This window comes from Lampetra planeri, chromosome 37, assembly GCF_965212315.1.
Source record: "Lampetra planeri chromosome 37, kcLamPlan1.2.h2, whole genome shotgun sequence".
Lineage (NCBI taxonomy): Eukaryota > Metazoa > Chordata > Hyperoartia > Petromyzontiformes > Petromyzontidae > Lampetra > Lampetra planeri.
The window spans coordinates 7862386-7884243 of NC_136143.1; the positions used below are offsets into that span (position 1 = coordinate 7862386).

Genomic DNA, 21858 nt, shown 5'->3' on the forward strand with positions numbered 1-21858 from the left:
TAGCATTGCTTATTGTTACATAGGAGAGTACCGTTGTTAAATGACACTACAATGGCAGATGAGTAGCTCTACACGTTCACATCACCAAATGGATTCTTTTGCAGACAAAGACGACCATAAATGGGCTTTGTGAATCTGACAGCGTTGCATAAATACAACACAAAGTGGATTTTCAGCTGTATCTGATGTATCCTTTGGTGTGTTTCCCTTCTATGGAAGTGTTTCTGCAGAGGTTAGACCTCATTGCATTATAAAGTAAATAATAGCACATCTGTATTTGCTACATTATACATAGCATTTTATTCATGATAATAGTCCTGAAAAGTTTAAAGAACTTGCATTGTCTAAAACGCGACATCAAACTTTCATGGTATCATTTATAGTAACAGCCGTCAATTTAGTAACTTAAAAAAAATAGATAACTACTGTAAATCACACCCAGAGACTAGCTTTTAAGTAAATGTAACACTAACTTCTCCTCATAAGACATTTACATCCTTGGGGGGAAATATGGTTACCTCTGATTCCTAAATAGATTAGCTGTTTCATGAATTAACAGAAAATATGCAGCATATCGAATGGAAGTCTACATTTTTACATTGTCCCTGCTTTTTTTTTGCTTATTCTAAGACAAAAGTTATCTACGGAAATATATCTTTAATCTCATTATTATAGGTGGTATACTGATAGATGTGCTTCAGGTCTTGCTCGTTGTTTGCATTCAGAAACTACCAAAGGCTTTGGATGTTGCTGCTAGATTTCTCAAGGTGTCTAGTAAGCTTATTCTCTTGTTGCAGGGCAGTGTGGTTAAGGTGTTCAGCCGTATGCCAGAGTTCTCGCCTGATTGAGAAAAATGCGCCACCCCATTATACTTTTTAGAATAGATGCGTTTTTTTGGCATAACATAACAGTGTTAGGTTATGGAACAGTCGTTTCGGTTTCCAGCGAGAGTTTCAAATCCGTAATTTTTCCGGGTGCACTAAACTCCCTCGTGAACCTGCTCCATTAACCTTGTCAAATGCATCCGGAACTAGAAACTATTACACCTGGTTTTTGCACATGAGATGATGTTTCATATTGTAGTGTTGAATGTACATAAAGCTGAAGTTGGCACTACTTTGGAGAATGCGTATTTGAATTTTAAAGCTGAAAACATCACTTGTTAGGTCATGAGGTTTAAAAAAAACTTGGCTAATCCTTTACATCGGAAGGCAAACTTTCAAGTAGAATTATGGTGAAAGAATTACGTTATTTAGTGAGGTAGCAGTGTACTGTAAAATTAAACTAAATTCATTGATTTATCAACCTATATCAGTTTTGAAGTAAGTTATTAGTGGCAAGGTTTGTTTTGACATTTACAAATAATGCTCTGCCATGTTTTGCTGCTATATGATATGGAAACAATAGTATCTGCTTTGGTAAGATCTGTAAATTTACCTTTACCTGGGTTCATTTCCAAATAACAGGTAGTGAATTGGCAAGGGAAACACTCGAATAGCCATGTCCTGATGCTTTAGAATTAGTATGAATGTAGAATTGTGATAGTTTTAAATGTGTAAGCATTTATATAATACAGATACTCACATTTTAAACATGCCGTGCCATATAGAGTATATTGCATATTTGTCATTGTGCATTTAAAAAATTGTGGGTTTTTGTAATTTGCAGAAGCCTAATGCATCGTCACAAATTGAATAATTGGAAAACACTTTTTTTTTCTCATGTACAAATATTTACCTGTGAAAGACATGGTTGGTTAAACATGACGTTCCATCATGGATTTAAACAATATATCTTGAACGTGTGGATTTTTTTGCCGTAAATTCAAATGAGATGTTTAGCTGTTAATTGCTTTCAAATTGTCTTGTATGCAAGAAACAGGTCGTTCTGAAAGTGTAATGCAGCAAACGTCCGTCACTAATGATGGATGTTTATATGACTGCTTAATGATGCAGTTTGCAGCATATTCATCATTAAAAATTATGCTAAATTATATTCTTTGAGATCTTGATGGATAATAAAGTAAACATTTACATGCACTAAAATAGCTTTGGGTCTTTAAAAATGGTCAGTGTTTGAAACTCCAATTTTAAAGACTGTAAATATGAGTAGTGGCATTCCTCCTGAATTACAATTGAATGCGCTGCAATTGCAAAATAACACAATCCGTTTTTTGTCATATATATGAACTATTTCTCTAAATGGAAATGCTTAATAGACGTCATATGAATTGTTTACAGATATTGGCAGGACAATCAAGTGGGAAATACATTTGGCCTGATTTACAATAACAGTTTCTTACAGTTGTGAAAACACCATAAAACACCACCACAAAAATGTATTCCTTAACCTGAACTTTTAAGTTGTGCAAATACTTCGTGATAGGACTTGTGGAATACATTTGGGTCATGGTTTACGGAGCTGTTGCTGTATTACAATTTTACCAGTAGTTGCATCAACTGCAAGGTATATAGGTTGAGTATGTGGACGATGCTCTGCATTTCATTTGTGGAGAACCTCAAACGTGCTCTAATCAAGCCTCCAATACGTACTGCCATTTTTGTACTTTTTAAAATAAAAAATAAAACATTGTATAGAATGCTTTTGTTTCTCTCGTGTGTATGTAGCACCAGTGTGTATTACAGACTGGACCCAGTGTTACCTCTGCCTAATGGAGGGTGCGCTTACCCACGCATCGGTGTCGATTTATTTCCAGCGCTCGCTACAGTAATACAGTAAAACCTTGGATTGCGAGTAACTTGGTCTGCGAGTGTTTTGCAAGACGAGCTAAATTTTTAAATAAATATTAATTTGATAAACGAGCGAGGTCTTGCAATACGAGCAGTACGTGCATACGCTTTGCCGAGCGTCACGTGATCACAACTGATATACGAGTGCTTTGGATTACAAACACGTTTTCGGAACGAATTATGCTCGCAATCCAAGGGTTTACTGTATACAAATTGTCTTGAGCCATGCTTACTCAGGCACCTTACATGTCACCGATTCATGTTTCTCAAGCTTCTCGTCAAGAGATTGGTCTTCCTACAGCGGGTGGAGGAACGCGCGCAGGATATCTAGAATAGAAACCACTGAATCATCCTCGCAGACGTTGACATCTGTGGGACTCGGGTGTCACACAGTCCTCTCCCTGAATTCTCAATGCAACACGTACCGGTGACAACTTGTCTTCATGGGCCTGGTACACAGAGGACTGTCATCCCAACTTAGCAAATGCCTTTTTGTAAGACGGTGCACACACTCGACTTTAGCTAAAAAATTTCGCGCGCAGCGGGAGGCCGATCGCGGATAATTGACCTTTAAAGTGAAATAAAAGCACCATTATTCCATTGCATTTCAAATTTGTAAGAATGCAATAACGATATCAAACCTCCAATAGGTGGTACCTTATCTTATAGCAGCTATGAAATTGTATACGTCATCTGAACGAACTTTTTGTTTATAAAAATACAGCTGAATTTCGATTTAAAGCTTTGGTGACTGCAGGGATTCATATTCTTGGTTCTTTCGGTAAAGTGACGTAGAATGGAAATAAGAAAAATAAACATTTTTTTAAATATTTTAAAAAAATAAACATTTTATTAATATATTTGATTATGTTTTATGTTTATTACTTTATTATTTCCCTTCTACGTGACTTTACCGAAAGAACCAAGAGTAAAAATACAGCTGCTTTATCTGTTCACTCGCATTTAATGTATGAAGTCAAGAGTGGGTGGTTGGGGCACACATTTACAAAACGTTTAAGCTGCTTTATGGAACGGGTCTGTCTTGCGTTTGCAGGCATTGGTGCCTATATTGAGACCACCGCAGCTTGCCACACCTCTCGTATCAATTTCAGGCCCTCTTGCTTTCTGCAGCCCCCGGATAGTTTCTGTCAGTGATGGACAAAGCGGTTCCTGTGAACCAACGACTCTGTTTTGAACGGGGTTTAATTTCTCGCCCGTGTCTCGCTGGTAGGCTGGAGTAAGGGGCCGTCCATAAATGACGTCACGCGATTTTTGACAATTTTGACCCCCCCCCCCCTAGTCACGGCGTTACAAAAAGTCAGACCCCCCCCCCTCAAATATGACGTCACAAAGCTCTGCCGCCCCCCCCAAATAAAACATGCTTCAAATCGTTTTAAACTATTGTAATTGTAGTGCGTATTAAATGTGGCGCTGCACTCTGATGTTGTAGGAGAAAATATTTTTAATAAGTATATTTAATCAAGTGGAACGTGTTGTCTATATTCATTTAAAGTTGCGCATTTTGATGTTACAGTATATGTATAGTTCAGTATTAACAGCATGAAGGTGCAATTAACCTTATTTACTTATACGTGCATTTAAAAAAAAACACTTTAAATTACATTCTCAGAAATGCACTTGGATTCGTTGAATGTAAAAGGTATACTCTTTGTTCTTTTCGGTAAAGTCACGTAGGTAGAAAAATAAAATAAAAAATTATAAATATATATTTTTTCTACCTACGTGACTTTACCGAAAGAACCAAAGAGTATGGATTCCTCCAATCACGAAAGCTTCAAATCAAGATTGTAAAATTTCGATTTAAAGCTTTCATGACTGCAGGGATTCATCTTCTTGGTTCTTTCGGTAAAGTCACGTAGAAGAGAAGTAATAAAATAATAAAAAAATAAACATGTTTTATTTGTATTATTTTATTACTTCCCTTCTACGTGACTTTACCGAAAGAACCAAGAAGAAGATTGTAAAAGGTATCTTTTGCGTATTCTTTGTTCATAACGTGGCTTGACGTGTAAAAGGCAAAGGTCACCCGTGCCAACATCGGCACCTTTAATCTCGCATTTCGTGCCAGAGTTTGTTGGCAGTCGGCTCAACCGCATGGGTTTGTGGTCCGTCGTGAGATGTCACTGGGCAAGCTAACGGACCTTGGAGGGAGTGCTAGGAGCGGAGGTCGCCATCGATCGCATTGGACGTTGTTGGGGTGACCCCGTTGCTGTGGTAGTGGAGGTGAAGGTAGGAGGGGAGATGGACATCTGTAGTCACGATTGTTGTTGTGAATCCATTGTTGGTTGTTGGGGTGACCCCATTGTTGTGGTGGTGGAGGTGATGGCAGGAGGGGAGGTGGACATCTGTACCCACGGTGGTTGTTGTGAATCCATTGTTGGTTGTTGGGGTGACCCCATTGTTGTGGTGGTGGAGGTGATGGCAGGAGGGGAGGTGGACATCTGTACCCACGGTGGTTGTTGTGAATCCATTGTTGGTTGTTGGGGTGACCCCGTTGCTGTGGTAGTGGAGGTGAAGGTAGGAGGGGAGGTGGACGTCTGTAGTCACGATTGTTGTTGGGGTGACCCCATTGGTGATGTGGTGGAGGTGAAGGTAGGAGGGGAGGTGGACATCTGTAGTCACGATTGTTGTTGTGAATCCATTGTTGGTTGTTGGGGTGACCCCGTTGGTGGTGTGGTGGAGCTGATGGCAGCAGGGGAGGTTGATGTCTATTGTCACGGTGGTTGTTGTGAATCCATTGTTGGTTGTTGGGGTGACCCCATTGCTGTGGTAGTGGTGGAGGTGATGGCAGCAGGGGTGGTCGACGTCTGTAGTCACGGTGGTTGTTGTGAATCCATTGTTGGTTGTTGGGGTGACCCCATTGCTGTGGTAGTGGTGGAGGTGATGGCAGCAGGGGTGGTCGACGTCTGTAGTCACGGTGGTTGTTGTGAATCCATTGTTGGTTGTTGGGGTGACCCCATTGCTGTGGTAGTGGTGGAGGTGATGGCAGCAGGGGTGGTCGACGTCTGTAGTCACGGTGGTTGTTGGGGTGACGAGGTCCATAGCCATGGTGATCGTTGTTGTTGTTGTTGGCGTGAATCCGTCGGTGTGGCCGAGGTGGTGGATGCCGAGGTGGAGGGTGGCGCACATTATCTTGACAGGCGTCTCCACTCCCATCCATTCTCATTTTCTGAAAAAGTAAACAAAAAAACACGTGCGTCATTCAACAACCAAGTTACGAAACACTCATTGTTTGATATATGTTGGTGTTTTTTTTTGTTTGTTAACGACGGTGGGAACGGCTCACAACGCTACTGGAATTACAATCCAGAGGGCCGATGGCTAGACAGGTGTTCGATTCGATCTCCGGGCGCGGCATTTCAAACAACGTGTTCCCTCGAAACACCCCTCGCTCGCCTCTATCCACCCAGGTGGCAGGCCACGTGTGTATCCCCAGTGGCGATGTTTACTACAGACCGCACCAGGTACTCGTTTGAGGCTGAGTCGACCGAGGGGGGAGGCCCAGGACCGGTTCAATTACTCGTCACTGGTGTTGGCCGTGAGCGGGATTCGAATTGGGTTCGTAACGCAACGTAACTGACCGCTACACTACCGCTCCCTCCATGAGACTGTACGGGGGACCTTTGTCTTTGCTATACCCCTTACCTCTCTTCCACCGACACGTCTGGCCAGGGACTGTGGAGGAGTAGGCCAAAATAGCCCTCTTTACGGAGCTTTTCCCTCTCGTGGAAAGGGCCCTCTCTCTCTATCTCAACGACGGCTGTTGCCCTTTAAACTGAACAAACGACGGCAGGAAGATCTTGCGGGCAGCACGTGGTCATGGGACCGTTGGCCACCACCAAATGAACGGATGGTGGCCGTCACCTGACGTTCCCCTGGAAATGTGCACTGTGCTTATGTACATACACAACACTAAACCATTTCGATTTAAAGCTTTCGTGACTGCAGGGATTCATCTTCTTGGTTCTTTCGGTAAAGTCACGTAGAATGGAAATAATAAAATAATAAAAATAAAACATAATAAAATAATATATTTTAAATAATAAAAATAAAACATAATAAAATAATATATTTTATTATGTTTTATTTTTATTATTTAATAATTATAATAAAAATAAAACATAAAATAACATATTTTATTATGTTTTTTATTTTTATTATTTTAGACAACACTAAACCAGCACCAGTAAAACACGACCCGTTGGTCTAACCTAGGTCCGTCCAGTGGTGCCAACCCACATGCCCACGTTGGCCCAACGTTGGGAGCCTCTACCGGGGAGGTGGACCGATCGCTCTCGGAAGGTTGCAAGTTAAAATCCTGGTTTGCGGGGCTTTCCCCAGCTCATCATACGTCTACCACGATGCGGGAAAGTCACAATATACACGTGTATTTGTGTTGAACTTATTTCGCACCTATGGATAGATTCACCACTGGCACAGCAATGCGAATTTTGTTTTTTTACCCCACTGGCTTTGGACTGTAGACGGGAGATAAGCAGCATTTTGACAGAGGCTATTTTAGTTACATTTATTTGCAAAAAATAATGCGGACTTAAATATTTGCTTCATTTAAGGTCTGACGTTTTGAGAATTTGGACGATTATAATCTGCATGCAATGACGTGCGCTCTGGATGTTGGGTTTGGTTGAACTTAGCACAGCACATGCAAAAAGGTCCCCCCCCAAATGAGTTGGGAACTTCACCCAATAATACTCTCTCCAAATTGAAAGGGAGAAAAATATTACCGTAGTCGGCAGGATTCGAACCTGCGCGGGGAGACCCCAATGGATTTCTAGTCCATCGCCTTAACCGCTCGGCCACGACTACCCACGCTGCACGTGATGTCTTCATCATACACACACTCACATAGCTGTCAACCCATACGGGTTACCCGTATTCTTGTCATATATATGTGTTTCTCCCTTGTAATGGGACTTTGTAGGATAAACGTTGAGATTTATAAGGGCACTGGGTGACCACTAAGTTCTAAATTGGTCTGTACTAAGGTAGGGGGCACTGACATGGGGTTGACAGGTATGCACTCACAAAAAGGCTTCTTAAACAGCACAACAGGAATCCTACTGCTGTGGATGTCATGATGGCATCACCATTTTGAGATGAATTCTTTTATTTCTATTATTATTTCTATTTTTAATGGCATTTTATTAATTTATTTTTACCTACGTGACTTTACCGAAAAAACCTAAGAGTATGAATTTAGCATATTTACAGATATGGGATTAGTCACTACTTGTGGAATGTGTAGGTGGTGGGGGGGGGTCTCAAAGTCATATTATGCTCGTGTATTATGTAGGATTAGCATTAATAAAGGCAGTAGAATTAGCAGTATTAAAAGGAGGGAAATTTTAATAGTAAGGAGCTGACTTAAATCATCAAACAGGGTGGTCCAGATGTCTTGTGACCGCCAATTAATTGATCCCCCCCCCACTAACATTTTTTCATTTGCTTATTAATTTCTAATCTAAAAAAATGACGTTTTCCGAGAATTAAATTAAGGGTGGGGTGGGTGTGGGATCAGAAGACATCTGGGATCCACATTTATGTGTCACACGTCGTCAAAGTGTAGCGCAGGGTCCTGGACAGCAGAGGACGGTACAGCCAAATAAAATAAAATCCACGTTCCCCACGTCCACAGCTCTCGTCCTAGCCTCCTTCACCAAGCTCCAAAGCCCCGCAACCAACAAGCGAGACGTGTGACCCGCACGGCGTGGCTTGGATGACACTCATCTAGCAGTGGATGGACAACGAAGCAGTTGTGCAACGGGCCCAGTTGACCAGGAGATCATCTGGCAGATCAGCTGGGCAGCGCACGTGTCGCTTTGGATGTCGGGATCGGCATAACTACTCAGGTTTTTTCGGTAAAATTTCGATTTAAAGCTGACTGCAGGGATTCATCTTTTTGGTTCTTTCGGGGAAGTAATAAAATAATAAAAAATAAAATAAAATAATACAATAATTCTCACGACGTTTCGGCCACAACGCAAGCAGCCGTCCTCAGGTGAAGACCAGGTCTGTCGAGGCGACAGCGTCTAAAAAAAACCGAAACGTCGTGAGAATGATTTGATTATGTTTTATTTTTATTATTTTATTACTTCCCTTCTTCGTGACTTTACCGAAAGAACCAAGAAGATTTTTCGGTAAAGTCACGTAGGTAAAAAATAAAATAAGAAATTCATAAAAGTAATAATACAAATTTAAACAAAATAATAAATGACTGCATCAAGTAGTAATTTTAGCTGTGACGGTCCCACCTGATGATGGGGACTTGTGTTGCCTCCGAAACGTCGTGATTTATTATTTTATTTCCATTATTACTTTTATTAACTTTTAATTTTATTTTTTACCTACGTGACTTTACCGAAAAAACCTGAGTATGAATCCTTGCAGTCACGAAAGGTTCAAATCTAGAATGTTTATAACTGCGGCAAGGAGGAATCCGATTAGCAATAAAGCTCCCTTTTTTAAACTGATGACCAGTAGGTGCACGGTGGGTAAGGGGCCGTCCATAAATGACGTCACGCGATTTTGGACGATTTTTTTATCCCCCCTCCCCCCGTCGTCACACGGCGTCACAAAAAGTCAGACCCCCCCCCCCACTCAGATATGACGTCACAAAGCTCTGCCCCCCCCCCCCCCAAAAAAAAATAAAACATGCTTCAAATCGCTTTAAACTATTGTCATTGTAGTGCGTATTTAATGTGGCGCTGCACTCTGATGTTGTAGGAGAAAATATTTATTAAAAAGTCTATTTAATTAAGTAGAACGTGTTGTCTATATGTCTGACCCCCCCCCGCCCCCCCCTCTAGGTGCGTGACGTCATTTATGGACATCCCCAACGCGAAACTGCCGAACCCAACCGAGTGGCCGTCGCCGCTCGCCGTACCGCCGCGACTACGGGAAGTCGCTGGGGGTCATTCTCCGCGTTTGTAAAAAAAACTCGCGATTCTGCACGAGAGTGAACCCCAGTGAAGTTGGTTGATGGTCTAAGTCTCTAAGACGACGGTGGTGGTTGGTGATGTTGATGGTGATGGCGTTGATGATGATGATGCGTAAGGAGAACGTGCGTCTCGCTGTTCTCGTCGCCTCCTTTCACGCCGCCAGAGGCCAAAGCCACGGTGCGTTCAGGATGCGTGCACGACACATTTCAATCTGTTCGATGTCATCGATCTTGATCCGAAGCTTTCGTGACTGCAGGAATCAATACTCTTTGTTTCTTTCGGTAAAGTCACGTAGGTAAAAATAAAATAAAATGTTGTAAAATGTTGTTATTATTTTATACAATTTTATAACATTTTATTTTATTTCTACCTACGTAAAATTTTATTTTATTTTATACCTACGTGACTTTACCGAAAGAACCAAAGAGTATGGATGTCATCTCTTTCAAACCTCCAAGCCCCACCCTCCTCCTCGTCTCTCCTAATTGTACACCGACATCTCATCATCAGCTCCACTTTCACGATCTCCCATCGATCCGCATGATCTCCCGTGATTTATCATTTCCACCTCCACACCGGGCATCTCCATCCCCCTTCCCGACTGCACAATCCTCCCCTCTCGTCTCCTCCGAGTTTTTGTTTCATTGCTTCCGAGGCTCCTACGTCCCATTGTCATGTCTGAAATCGACTTTTTCTCAGTCTTTTGCATCGACTAAACATGCAGTTCTTTTATCTCCTGCATCTCCGTCAAATGCCCATCAAATGTCAACTACCTCGCCTGGTATACAAGAGATTGTGGGTTCGATGCCAACCTAGCAGCCTGCTGTATACCAGTAAAACCTTGGATTGCGAGCATAATTCGTTCCGGAAACGTGTTTGTAATCCAAAGCACTCGTATATCAAAGCACTCGTACATCAGTTGTGATCACGTGACGCTCGTCAGACAAAGCGTACACACGTACTACTCGTATTGCAAGACCTCGCTCGTTTATCAAATTAATATTTATTTAAAAAATTTGCTCGTCTTGCAAAACACTCGCAGATCAAGTTACTCGCAATCCAAGGTTTTACTGTATTTGGAATGTGGGAATAGGTTTTACCCTTTCTGGCAATAAAACAGGTGTTTAGATGTTAAAACACCAATCTGAAACATTTTGCAAGGAACCATGTCTGCCTTAACCACAAATACTTGTGGTGAAAATACAAACAAAAACATGCTCTGACAGGATATGCATTGACTTTGAAACTGATTGGTCCACAAAGTTAATGCATATACTGTCAGGGCATGTTTTTTGCTTGTATTTTCACCACAAATATATGTGATTAATGCAGACATGATTCCTTGCAAAAGGTTTCAGTTTGGTGTTTTAACATCTTAACACAACTGTTTTGTTGCCAGAAAAAAAGGGGAAAACCTATTCTTATATTTTGGTACTGGCAAAGGAGGTCCCATGATGTAGATGCTCACCCCGAGCTCTCATTACTCTGATGGTGCATTGTCTTTGTGCTGTTCGCCTTTTGGCGTCCTCTGGTCTAACACCGTTTGAGACTAGGCTCAAAAGAAAGCTGTCTCTGGTTTGGGACCAATCCGTTTCAAAGAAAATGGATCATATACGACCAGAGCGTGTTTTTTTTGTTGCATGTTCACCACCAGTATCTGTGGTTAATGCAGTACTTGATTTCTTGCAAAAGGTTTCAGTTTGGTGTTTTAACATCTTAACACAGCTGTTTTATTGCCAGAAAGGGGTAAAATCTATTCTTATATTTTGATACTTGCAAGGGTGGTCCTATGATGTATTTTCGGAGTTTGCGTGTCGATATCTTTCTCCCCGTGTTCACGTGGATTTTTTCTCCGGGTCCTCCGGTTTTTCCCCCTCCACATTTGGGAAACATGCATTTCAAGTATTTGGCTGCTATAAATTTCGGCGAGATAAGCCTTTATGCATTCCATCATAATTTCCACTGTCAGGCACTCATCACTGTGTCATTGGAGCCGTAAGAATCAGTAATACCACCTTCTTAGGTTTTTTCGGTAAAGTCACGTAGAAAGTAAAATAAAATAAAAACAAAAATCACGACGTTTCGGAGGCAACACAAGTCTCCGTCATCAGGTGGGACCGTCACAGCCAGATTAGCTGTATCAAGTGAGGCAATGATTCAAGATGTAATCCCTTAAAAGCGAGTTGAGGGGGGAGGGAGAGGGAGGGGGGAGCTCATCAGACTATGGTAGCCAATGAAAGGAACGTATCGGGAGGGAGGGGGGGGTCTGATACACATGATAGACAAAAGAACGAAAATGCCCAAGTTTATACCAATGCTGGCTGAACAATGAAGAGAGTACTGTTAAAATAACTGGGGATGTTAACACTCGGTAAAGTACAGTAAAATAGTGCCTGTCAGATAAGATGGTCCAAAAAATTTGTGATTAAGTCTTTTTTGCGTGGTTGATAACATCTTTCCAATGGTTACTAAGTTTGTACCCATCATCACGGTTGAAATTATGTCCTCTCTGCCCATTGTGTTGGCGGGTGCAGTGGCTGGCCGCTTGCGCACAATCGCTCCATTGTGTTGGCGTGTGCAGTAATTGGCCGCTTGCGCACAAGCGCTTCCACGTCCATCGCCCACCCTTTTGGCCTCGCCCCCCCCTCCCTCCCGATACGTTCCTTTCATTGGCTACCATAGTCTGATGAGCTCCCCCCTCCCTCTCCCTCCCCCCTCAACTCGCTTTTAAGGGATTACATCTTGAATCATTGCCTCACTTGATACAGCTAATCTGGCTGTGACGGTCCCACCTGATGACGGAGACTTGTGTTGCCTCCGAAACGTCGTGATTTTTGTTTTTATTTTATTTTACTTTCTACGTGACTTTACCGAAAAAACCTAAGAAGATGATTCCTTGCAGTCACGAAAGCTTCAAATCTAGTAATACCACCATTGTGATCTTGCCTCCTTGGGCTGCTAATAAGCATAGCCCGTAAAAATAAAGTTTTTCACTATAAATCCTTTATATGCGTGGCGGCGAGAGTCCTCTCGTCCTCTGGCTTGAGATGGCTGCCACCTATGGGGCAGATGATTGCATTGCACCATTAAGCAATTGGTAATTAAATATAATATTTTTGTCCTAAAAAGTGTAAAATTTTGGAAAAAAATTTTCACGAACATTAATTATCACGCACAACGAGTCTGTGTGGAAAATGTCAGCTCGATTGGATCACGGGAAGTGGGTTAAAAAACGACCGAAAGATTTGCACGGTCCTAAGCAAGCAAGCGAACTTAATATAAAGGATTTAAAAATGAGTCCACCTGCTCAGGCTGGTCAGAAGTGAAGTTGTCCGATTGTTCAGTCGTCTGGCCTCTGCCACAAGAATGTGGAATTTCCACAATTGCCCCACCCCCCCCCGGAGCTGTCAATAGAGTTGAGTACACTATTGCGCCATACTTCTGTGAGCCACGGGGGGCAGTCGTGAGTAACTGCGCCTATTGGCATCACTCATTGTTTGACTTGCGAATTTAAGTGTACACGTGTCAAAGTTACCATCAATGACTTCTCCTGCCGCACCTCTCCCTTTACCACAGATATAGTGCATGTACAGATCTGTACGTGTTCTAAAACTTACATTGTATTTGTACTTGTGGCTGTTGTTTGACCTGCATCCCACTGTGATTGTTGCACACAGCGTTGGTGTACGGTGCTTTTTCTGCAATATTTTGCTGTCTTTTCTTGGATTTTCTGTCTGCACTTAGTCACATAGTCACTTTAAGATGTTTTCGTGTTCATGTTTTTGGTTTGTTGCGGTTGCACCCGATTCAAGAGCCGAATGGCTCACGGGGCTATACCAAATAAATGAACTTGAACTTTCGTCTTTCTATGGTCTAACACTGATAAGACAAGGCCATTAAAAAGGAAGTCTCTGGTGTAGGCAATCAGTTCAAAGACAATGCATATGTTATCAGAGATATTTGCATGTTTTTCCACAAGTATGTGCGGTTAATGCAGACTTGATGCCTTGCAAAAGGTATCTAATTAGTGTTTGAACATCTTATCGCATGTTTTATTACTAGAAAGGTTAAAACCTATTATTTTTCATCATTTTGGATACTGGCAAAAATGTCCCATAGATATGGTGGTCCTTTTTGTGGACATATGTAAACCCAGATTTCCCTTTAAAGTGATACTCCTGGTCGTAATGGTTTCATACCTGATCATAAATAAGATAATACATTTGTCAAATAATATTCCTTGAGCTGGATTACATTTTACAACAATTTAAGATATCATCAGCCATGAGACATCTACTGATAGCTGAAGGCTACCCCGTGCCATCACCATCCCTCATGGATTCCGGATATCCTCATGGCAGATGGTGCCCCCTTGTAAACGTCGATGTGAACTGGACATTGCTGGGGGTGTTTGGTGATGACCTGGGTTGCTGTAGCTGCAGGAGGAGCTGGTGAGCTGTGGGACGAGCTGGCGCTGTGGCTGGGCTCTGAGAGGCACCTGCGCTTCTGCCTCTGCTCCGTGCTGCTCGCCACCCTGGTGCTGTGCGCCGTGGTGCGGCACGTACAGGTGCGCGCGCACTGGCACACAGGCGCGCACACGCACACACGCACACACACGCGCACACACGCATAGCCATTACTCTTCAATGCCCACACTGTGGGTAGGAAGCTTTTCCCTACTGATGGCTGAATATGTATTCTTAGGTTTTTTCGGTAAAGTCACGTAGGTAAAAAATTGAAATTAAAATTAATAAAAGATAAATAAAAATAAAATAAAAATCACGACGATTCGGAGGCAACACAAGCCTCCGTCTTCAGGTGGAACCGTCACAGCACGATAGCTGTATCAAGTAAGAGAAATTCCAAGAAAACAGTCCTTGTATTACCTTGTTATCTCGGCATCTCTTGAGGAAGGCCAGCGTCTCGAGAAGCTGTGACTTCTTGTCTCGTTGTCTGTTAAAAACTCTAACAGATAGGTGGAATTTCTCCCCGTAGAGCGTATTAATTCTACATTTGAAGCTCTCGTGACTGCAAGGATTCATATTCTTAGGTTTTTTCGGTAAAGTCACGTAGGTAAAACATTGAAATTGGCTGAATATGACTTTTATCTTTGGTAGACAGCCGCACGTTAGTTGACACTAAACTTTGATCACACTCGGACTGTACGCTTTGGCTGCATGCTCAGAACTACTTGCAAGAGAATAAGTAAGTGACTGAGGTTGCTAAAATTAGAAATACAGTATCGCCAGGTTGAAAATATTCCCCCCTTAGGATCCAATTAGTGCATCTAACTAAGGTGTTCTCAGTACTCTTTGGTTCTTTCGGTAAAGTCACGTGGGTAGATAAAAATAATAGATCACGACGTTTCGATCGCAACACGAGCAATCGTCATCAAGCGAGACAACTACAGCAAGAAAACTGCTGAAGTAGCAATTTTCGTCGTGACCCATTATTTTTTCTACCTACGTGACTTTACCGAAAGAACCAAAGAGTATGTACTCATTGTTTTTTTCGGTAAAGTCACGTATGTAGAAATAAAATAAAATGTAACTAAATTTAATTAAAATAAATCACGACGTTTCGAACGCAACGCAAGCGATCATCAGGTGGAAATGGGGCAAAACACACAGCAAGAAAACACACACGGGGGGACACCAAGCACACAGCACACACAGAGAACGGTAAACTGCACGGAGGCAAACAACAAGAAGAAGATGGGAGACGAGAACTCAACAAACCTTAGAAACAATGTGATGCAAAACCAGTCGGCCAACAACACAGTCAGACACTAACCTGGTTGACCACGTATTTCGAAACGTCGTGATTTATTTTAATTTAATTCAGTTACATTTTATTTTATTTCTACATACGTGACTTTACCGAAAAAAACAATCCGTACAGTCATTTCTGCAGTCACGAAAGCTTCAATCCTATGTTCAAAGAGTGTGTTTTCAGTCGCCTGATGCTGTTAGGTCTGAGGCAGCTGAGAGGCAGCTGGGTGCGATTTGTCTCTTTAGAGGAAGCGGCAGGACACCGGGCCTTCGCCTGAGGCCACCGTCTCACCGAAAGTGACCGCCGTGGGGAACGGCCACATCACCACGGGTGGTCCAGGTCCCCAGAGCGTGCCTGTCCACGTCTACTTTGGCTCTCAAACAGGCACAGCCAAGGTACTTGCAGGGGGCCCCCTACAGCGCTGGGGCCAGAATCACAAGGGGAGGTGGGGGGCAGGGTTTGACGGAGCTCCGTCCGTAGCCCTGTCTCCCCTTGAGCTCGTCGCTGTGCTGGATTGGGGTGAGCTTGGGTAAAGCCGTGACCTTGTGGAAGCGGCATGCGCAGATTAAACGCGTCTGGCATGAAATGTGGCTCCTGCTTACGCTCTGCGCGTCTCGCGTTGATCGTCCCTGAAAGCTTGAGCTCCTCCTCGGAGATGGATGCAAGGCTGTGGTGGGTGCATGTGGAGACTGACTGCGTGTTCCCGCGCTGATTGCGCCTGTCACTGACGCATCGATTTACCCAGCTGGCTGGTAATTATTTGTGTGTGGAATGACCAAAGAGCGTCGGCCGCTGTAAGAGAGGAGATGAAAGACATTTTCACTAAGTGAGGTAAACATGTTGGTGTCATAAGCCCAAAGCCAAACTTATCAATTATCCACAGCTGCAAAGTGTTAAAAAAACTTTTGGCAGTTACGTGTCCAGAATTTGCATGTGCGAGGAAACTGGCAATTCTGGAGAAAAACCTACACGTATATGTTTTGGAGAACAACAAAAAAATGATGACATGTACGTCAGCACTCTACTTGCTGTACTGCCACCAGTGGGCACCCTGCTGTCCCAACAGATTGGTGCCTCCGACATGAACACTGTATGGTCCAGCTCATGTGCAACACTGGCACTGTCACTACATAACTTTGGTTGTGCCCCTTGAAAAGGCATTAAAGCTGGTGGGTTCTCACATGCTCAAAGAACACGTATTGACTGGCTGCGTTGTGGCAGGTGGCAGCTGCACCGATATACAGATGGATAGGGGTGAATACAGTCAGCCAGGCAGGGCAGATGAATGGAAATTACGCAGCCGTCGCCTGCTCACGAAGTGTGACTCGCGGCACCAATTAGGTCCCGTATTGACAGTGTTTCGGAATGCACCCTAACTCTGGAGGAGATTAAGTATTGATGAATCCGTTACGGTGACTCAAGGCGCATGCTCGCTGCCACGCTCGGTGTGCCTCGGACGAGGCAGTTGGTGGCGCCCACCGATTACTGCCTAGAGTTGATTGGCGCCGGGAAGGTGACAGCTTCACTTCAGATTTCGTTTGAGATTGCGACCCGAGAGTGGGTACAGAGGTCTATTGAGGTGACTTCAGAAGTAGTTCTGTGATGCCAACATTCAGGGCTGTTTATTTTGACACCGGGCTGACTTCAGAATGTTCTAATCGTGCTCTCGGTGACATGACACCGATGGCACAGTTGGAATAGAGTCGTAGAAGAGGCAAGGCGAATGCGGTGGTGGTGCACGCCTGTAATCTAGCACTGTGCAAGCGAGGGTTGGTTGATCGCACAAACGTTGTCAAGCTCGCTTCCCATGGGCGTCGAGGAGGTGTGGGGAGGATCCTCGTTTAAACTAAACCAGGTGAGAGCTCGGGTGACGCAAGGATGAAGGGTATCTACGTATGTTGAACTTCTTTCGCACCGTGTGTAGCCAACCGTTGCTAATCAGAGGTGCGGGAAGTGGACCCATTGGTGTCTCCAAACAATTGCTCTAAATGAATCACTGCTTGTAGAGAATAAGAAAGGCTCGCGTTGTGCAGTTATTAGCACCACAGCAATGATAGAGGTGTGTACAAATGTAGTGACAAGGGAATGGTTATACACAGTGGTACCCCGGAGATCGAACTTAATTCGTTCTAGAAGGCCATTCGAACACCCATTCGAACACCGAACACCAAATTAATTTTCCCCATAAGAATTAATGTAAATGACATTCATTGGTTCCGCACACAAGAAATCTCTCATTATGAAGCACCTTTACACGAAGTTTACAGTGATAACATACATAAAATAATAATAAAAAACAAGAAACACAATAAACATTGTGTATGTATTAACACCAAAAAACACTAAAATAAAGGAAATTAACGAAAAAGTTAAGGAACGATGTTTTGCGGGTCTGCACTGGGTGAGAGCTATGCGTTAACTGAGCCTCTCACACGGTAAAACCTTTGTCTGGGCAAGCGTCATGCACGCTGGCCATACGCGTCTCAGCCGTACAGGTTTTTTCAAGTCGTGATTGCCCATTCGATTTGTTCGAGTTCTGGTGCGTTCGATCTCCGAGGTTCTACTGTATATATACTTTTTGCAAACTAAGCTTATCTCGATAACGACACACGAACTTAGTTACAGCCACTCTGGGTATTGTTTTCGTGGTTGGAGACATCACCATAGTCCATTGCTCGCTGCTTGCTTGCGCACGCAAACCGATCCATTGACGCTCTTGGCATGGGACACTTGGCAAGCACAAATACAGGGCAGTGGGCTCGCGATCTGTCAAAACACGCAAACGTTGGCAATGTAATGACTGCAAATAAAATGTTGCTTCGAGAAAATAAATGGATCCGTGTTGAACAACGCAAACACGTTTACTCAAAAGTGGTAATGCAAGGATGTGAACCGAGAAAATATCAGGTGTTGGTTCATTATCCTGGCGAAGGTAGTTTCCCTCTGAGCCCTTTTGTCATGTAATGTGGTTGGACGTCTCCTTAGAGGTGCCGATGCTTTTACCAACTAACAGACAACGGCCTGTTTCACCACGTCAAACATTTTGGTTCATTCGCCTAATGGGCCATCTGGACCAATGCATTCCAGAAGCGTGTCTTTAAAGCGGACTCATTATTGGTTCTTTCGGTAAAGTCACATAATAAAACAAAAAAAATTTCACGACGTTTCGATCGCAACACCTGATGACGATTGCTTGTGTTGCAATCGAAACGTCGTGAGAATTCTATTGTTTAATTGTTATTATTTTATTATTTCCCTTCTACGTGACTTTACCAAAAGAACCAAGAATATGAATCCCTGCAGTCACGAAAGCTTTAAATCGAAATATGGTGGACTGTTTTTTTTTACTTCTTGGTTCTTTCGGTAAAGTCACGTCGAAGGGAAATAATAATAAAATAATAAAAATAAAACATGTTTTTTTTTACTTTTTGAGTCTCATCAGTAGATTGTGACTTGTGTAACACATTGTTCTGGATCACTTTATGTCATCGGCAAGAGCCCTACACAAACACCGTTCTGGTTCACAGCTCTTTGCGCCGTACCTGTAGCTGACAGCAGAGGGCACACTTGGTTAGCAATTGTAGACGAAGTTGATATTAAGTGTACCGGAATTGCTATGCTTATGATGTTGCTGGCCAGGGAATTCTTTAAACGATTTGACTGCTTCTGCATAGTACTGAGCAAAATTTTCTTCGTGACAATGTTTAATATTGTTTTAATCAATCATTTTTACTCAATCATGCTGCATTTGCGATGTTGTGGCCATAAGTCGCTTTGAGTGTTGAACGCGCGAGTCATGGCATGACCCGTTGTTTGACCTCAGCTATTCGAGCGATCGTATTATTGATTCAATGAAGCTGTAGAACGCATATCTGCTCATGCAACACAGAAATTCGTTTTTGTCATGGCAAATACCTGTGATCCTGTAGACAATTATTGAACACAGAGACCGAGTTTGATTGCTGGCCACGGCTAACTGAGAACCAGCCCCCAGGTCTCTCTTACTTAGGTCAACTCAGCTTCAAATACGTTTTTGGCATGGTGTGTAGACATCAACACCGGGGAGTAAAACGGTGGCTGGTAGTGGCACTGCCAATTTACCCGTCATGTGCCATGCCGGCCTTCATAGGCACAGGACAGTACTTGCTAACAGCAATCACTCGAAGCAGTCTGTCTGACTGCGCGGGGGATCTTTGTGTTTGTGCGCTGGGACGCCGAGTGTGAATTCCGTTTTTGTAAATGTGTTTATTTCAGTCCCTTGCTGTTCCTTCCGGCGTCTTGTCTCATTCATCTCGTCTCTGTTGGTTGTTCTTGACATTTAATGTGACGTCTCGCCTTCTCCATCCTGGCCTCTAACCCGTGTGTTTTGTTGTTTGCCGTGCGGCGTTAAACCGTGGCTCGGCACTGAACGCTCGCTAATTCACAGGCCCTAGCTGTTACGATGGGGACACTGTCAGGTTTGGCACAACTTCGGTACGTCATACATGCGAAGTGTTGCCCGTTTGCATTTGTTGTTAATTCGTCAGGGTTGACACACAGTTGATATTATTAGGATAATATCATGCGCCTCTGAAATATGATCTTTTTTTTAAAGTGCTGCAGACAGGGTCCTTACACTGCAGTGTACGTGTTGCCGTTCATTTGGCGTCTCATCCCGTATGTACTTTCTGAAATGCGTTTGACATATGGGGCTCAATTGAGTCTCTCTCTTTTTTTTTAAATGTCCATCCTTTTGCAATCAATTGACTGTTTAACTTAAAGTCGTGTTTTCATGGGTGTGTTTTCTTATTTTGATATTGTAAGTTATCATTTATGTGTTTAAATTACTTTATTGTGCAATACATCTAGGTTTAATTCTAGATTTGAAGCTTTCGTGACTGCAAGGATTCATACTCTTTGTGTTTTTTCGGTAAAGTCACGTAGGTATAAAAAAAAAAAAATGAAAACAACTAAATTAAATCACGACGTTTCGGAGGCAACACAAGCTTCCGTCTTCAGGTGGAACCGTCACAGCCAAAATCACTGTAGTAAGTGAGTACATCTAGGTTTATGATAACCTTACATAACTTGTTTGCATGTATCAACTCTCCGTTTTTTTACTTCTATGGCCATCGTGGCTGGGTCGACCTCGTAAAAAGTAGACTCAAGTTCTTAGTTGGGAGAATGAATTCCTGAACCTCGTGATGTTATTGATTGGGGTTGTATCGTTCAGTCCACTGCCGACAGATTAGTGTCACTGCAGCAACATTTTGCTTAATATGCTTCGACGTTCTAGATTTTTTTTCTTGGAAAAACAAAACCACCAATACTTTCATCTTTTTGGTTCTTTCGGTAAAGTCACGTAGAAGGGAAATAATAAAAGAATAAAAATAAAACATCAAATAATGTATGATGTTATAATAAAAATAAAACATAATCAAATAATTAAAAGTCATTAAAATGAAACATAATAAAATAATTTATTATGCTTTATTTTTATTATTTTATTATTTTCCTTCTACGTGACTTTACCGAAAGAGCCAAGAAGATGAATCCCTGCAGTCACGAAAGCTTTAAATCGAAACACCAATACTTTTATAGGCTTTATTATTTATTTTCACTTGTCCCCTATTGAGCGGTTAAATTAGAAGGGCAAAAAAAGCAGGAGAAGGAAAGTGTGACATTGCAGTGCTGTTATTTGGACACAAAGAGTGTCCCCCTGGTATTTTAAATGCTTCAGCAACAATGCGTGAGCTGCGACTTGTGCTGGCAGTGGTGTCTGCGATGTTTACTGTGAATAGACTCAGCCTGCACTTTGAAGAAAGCACAGAGCAGCAGGGATTTACAAGAACAGCTTTCAGTCACAGGCAGCAAGATCAGTGCGCGCGTAGGCACATGAACCCACGTTTGCATGGCCATGTGAACGCATGCGTGCGTAGCCACGTGAACCAATCGGAACTATGGGGAAGGACAGCGAAGTAAACATTAATCTGAAAATATGCAGTGCGTACTACCGGTTCGGTTAGTAACTAATTGACACGTTTTGTTTACACGAGAAACCTTGCGAATTGGCCATGTCGGGTGGTGGTGGGTAAACGACACATTTATATTTACGCGATCTAACAACGAAAAATCTACCTTTGCTGTGAACTCTAAATCCTGCTCCGCTTTTGCCGACGTCTATCAATTATCTTATAAAATAAAACATAATAAAATAATTCTCACGACGTTTCGGCCACAACGCAAGCAGCCGTCCTCAGGTGAAGAACAGGTCTGTCGGAAAGACAGGTTCTGAATGAACACCACCAGGCTTGGCAGCGTATATTTAAGCTGGGTTGGAGGGGGAAGAGCGCCTTGACAAAATAATTTGCATATCA

General features: G+C 42.7%; 1 protein-coding gene and 1 non-coding gene across 3 annotated transcripts in view; one reads left to right on the plus strand and one right to left on the minus strand.

The window, feature by feature from the left end:
• Positions 1 to 7516: 7516 nt before the first annotated feature.
• TRNAS-AGA (transfer RNA serine (anticodon AGA)) lies at positions 7517 to 7598 on the minus strand. The gene has a single exon. It is a non-coding gene; the product is annotated as a tRNA-Ser (tRNA).
• Positions 7599 to 9638: 2040 nt separating this feature from the next.
• LOC144731016 (S-adenosyl-L-methionine-dependent tRNA 4-demethylwyosine synthase TYW1-like) overlaps positions 9639 to 21858 on the plus strand; it is a 132042-nt gene continuing 119822 nt past the window's right edge. Inside the window, exons 1-3 of one of the 2 annotated variants that reach the window (XM_078611976.1) lie at positions 9639 to 9907; positions 14167 to 14297; positions 15748 to 15897. In XM_078611976.1, the coding sequence (XP_078468102.1) occupies positions 9808 to 9907; positions 14167 to 14297; positions 15748 to 15897 (381 nt within the window). In that variant the 5' untranslated portion in view covers positions 9639 to 9807. The remainder of the gene's footprint in view (positions 9908 to 14166; positions 14298 to 15747; positions 15898 to 21858) is intronic. The other variant, XM_078611977.1, reaches the window with a different exon arrangement.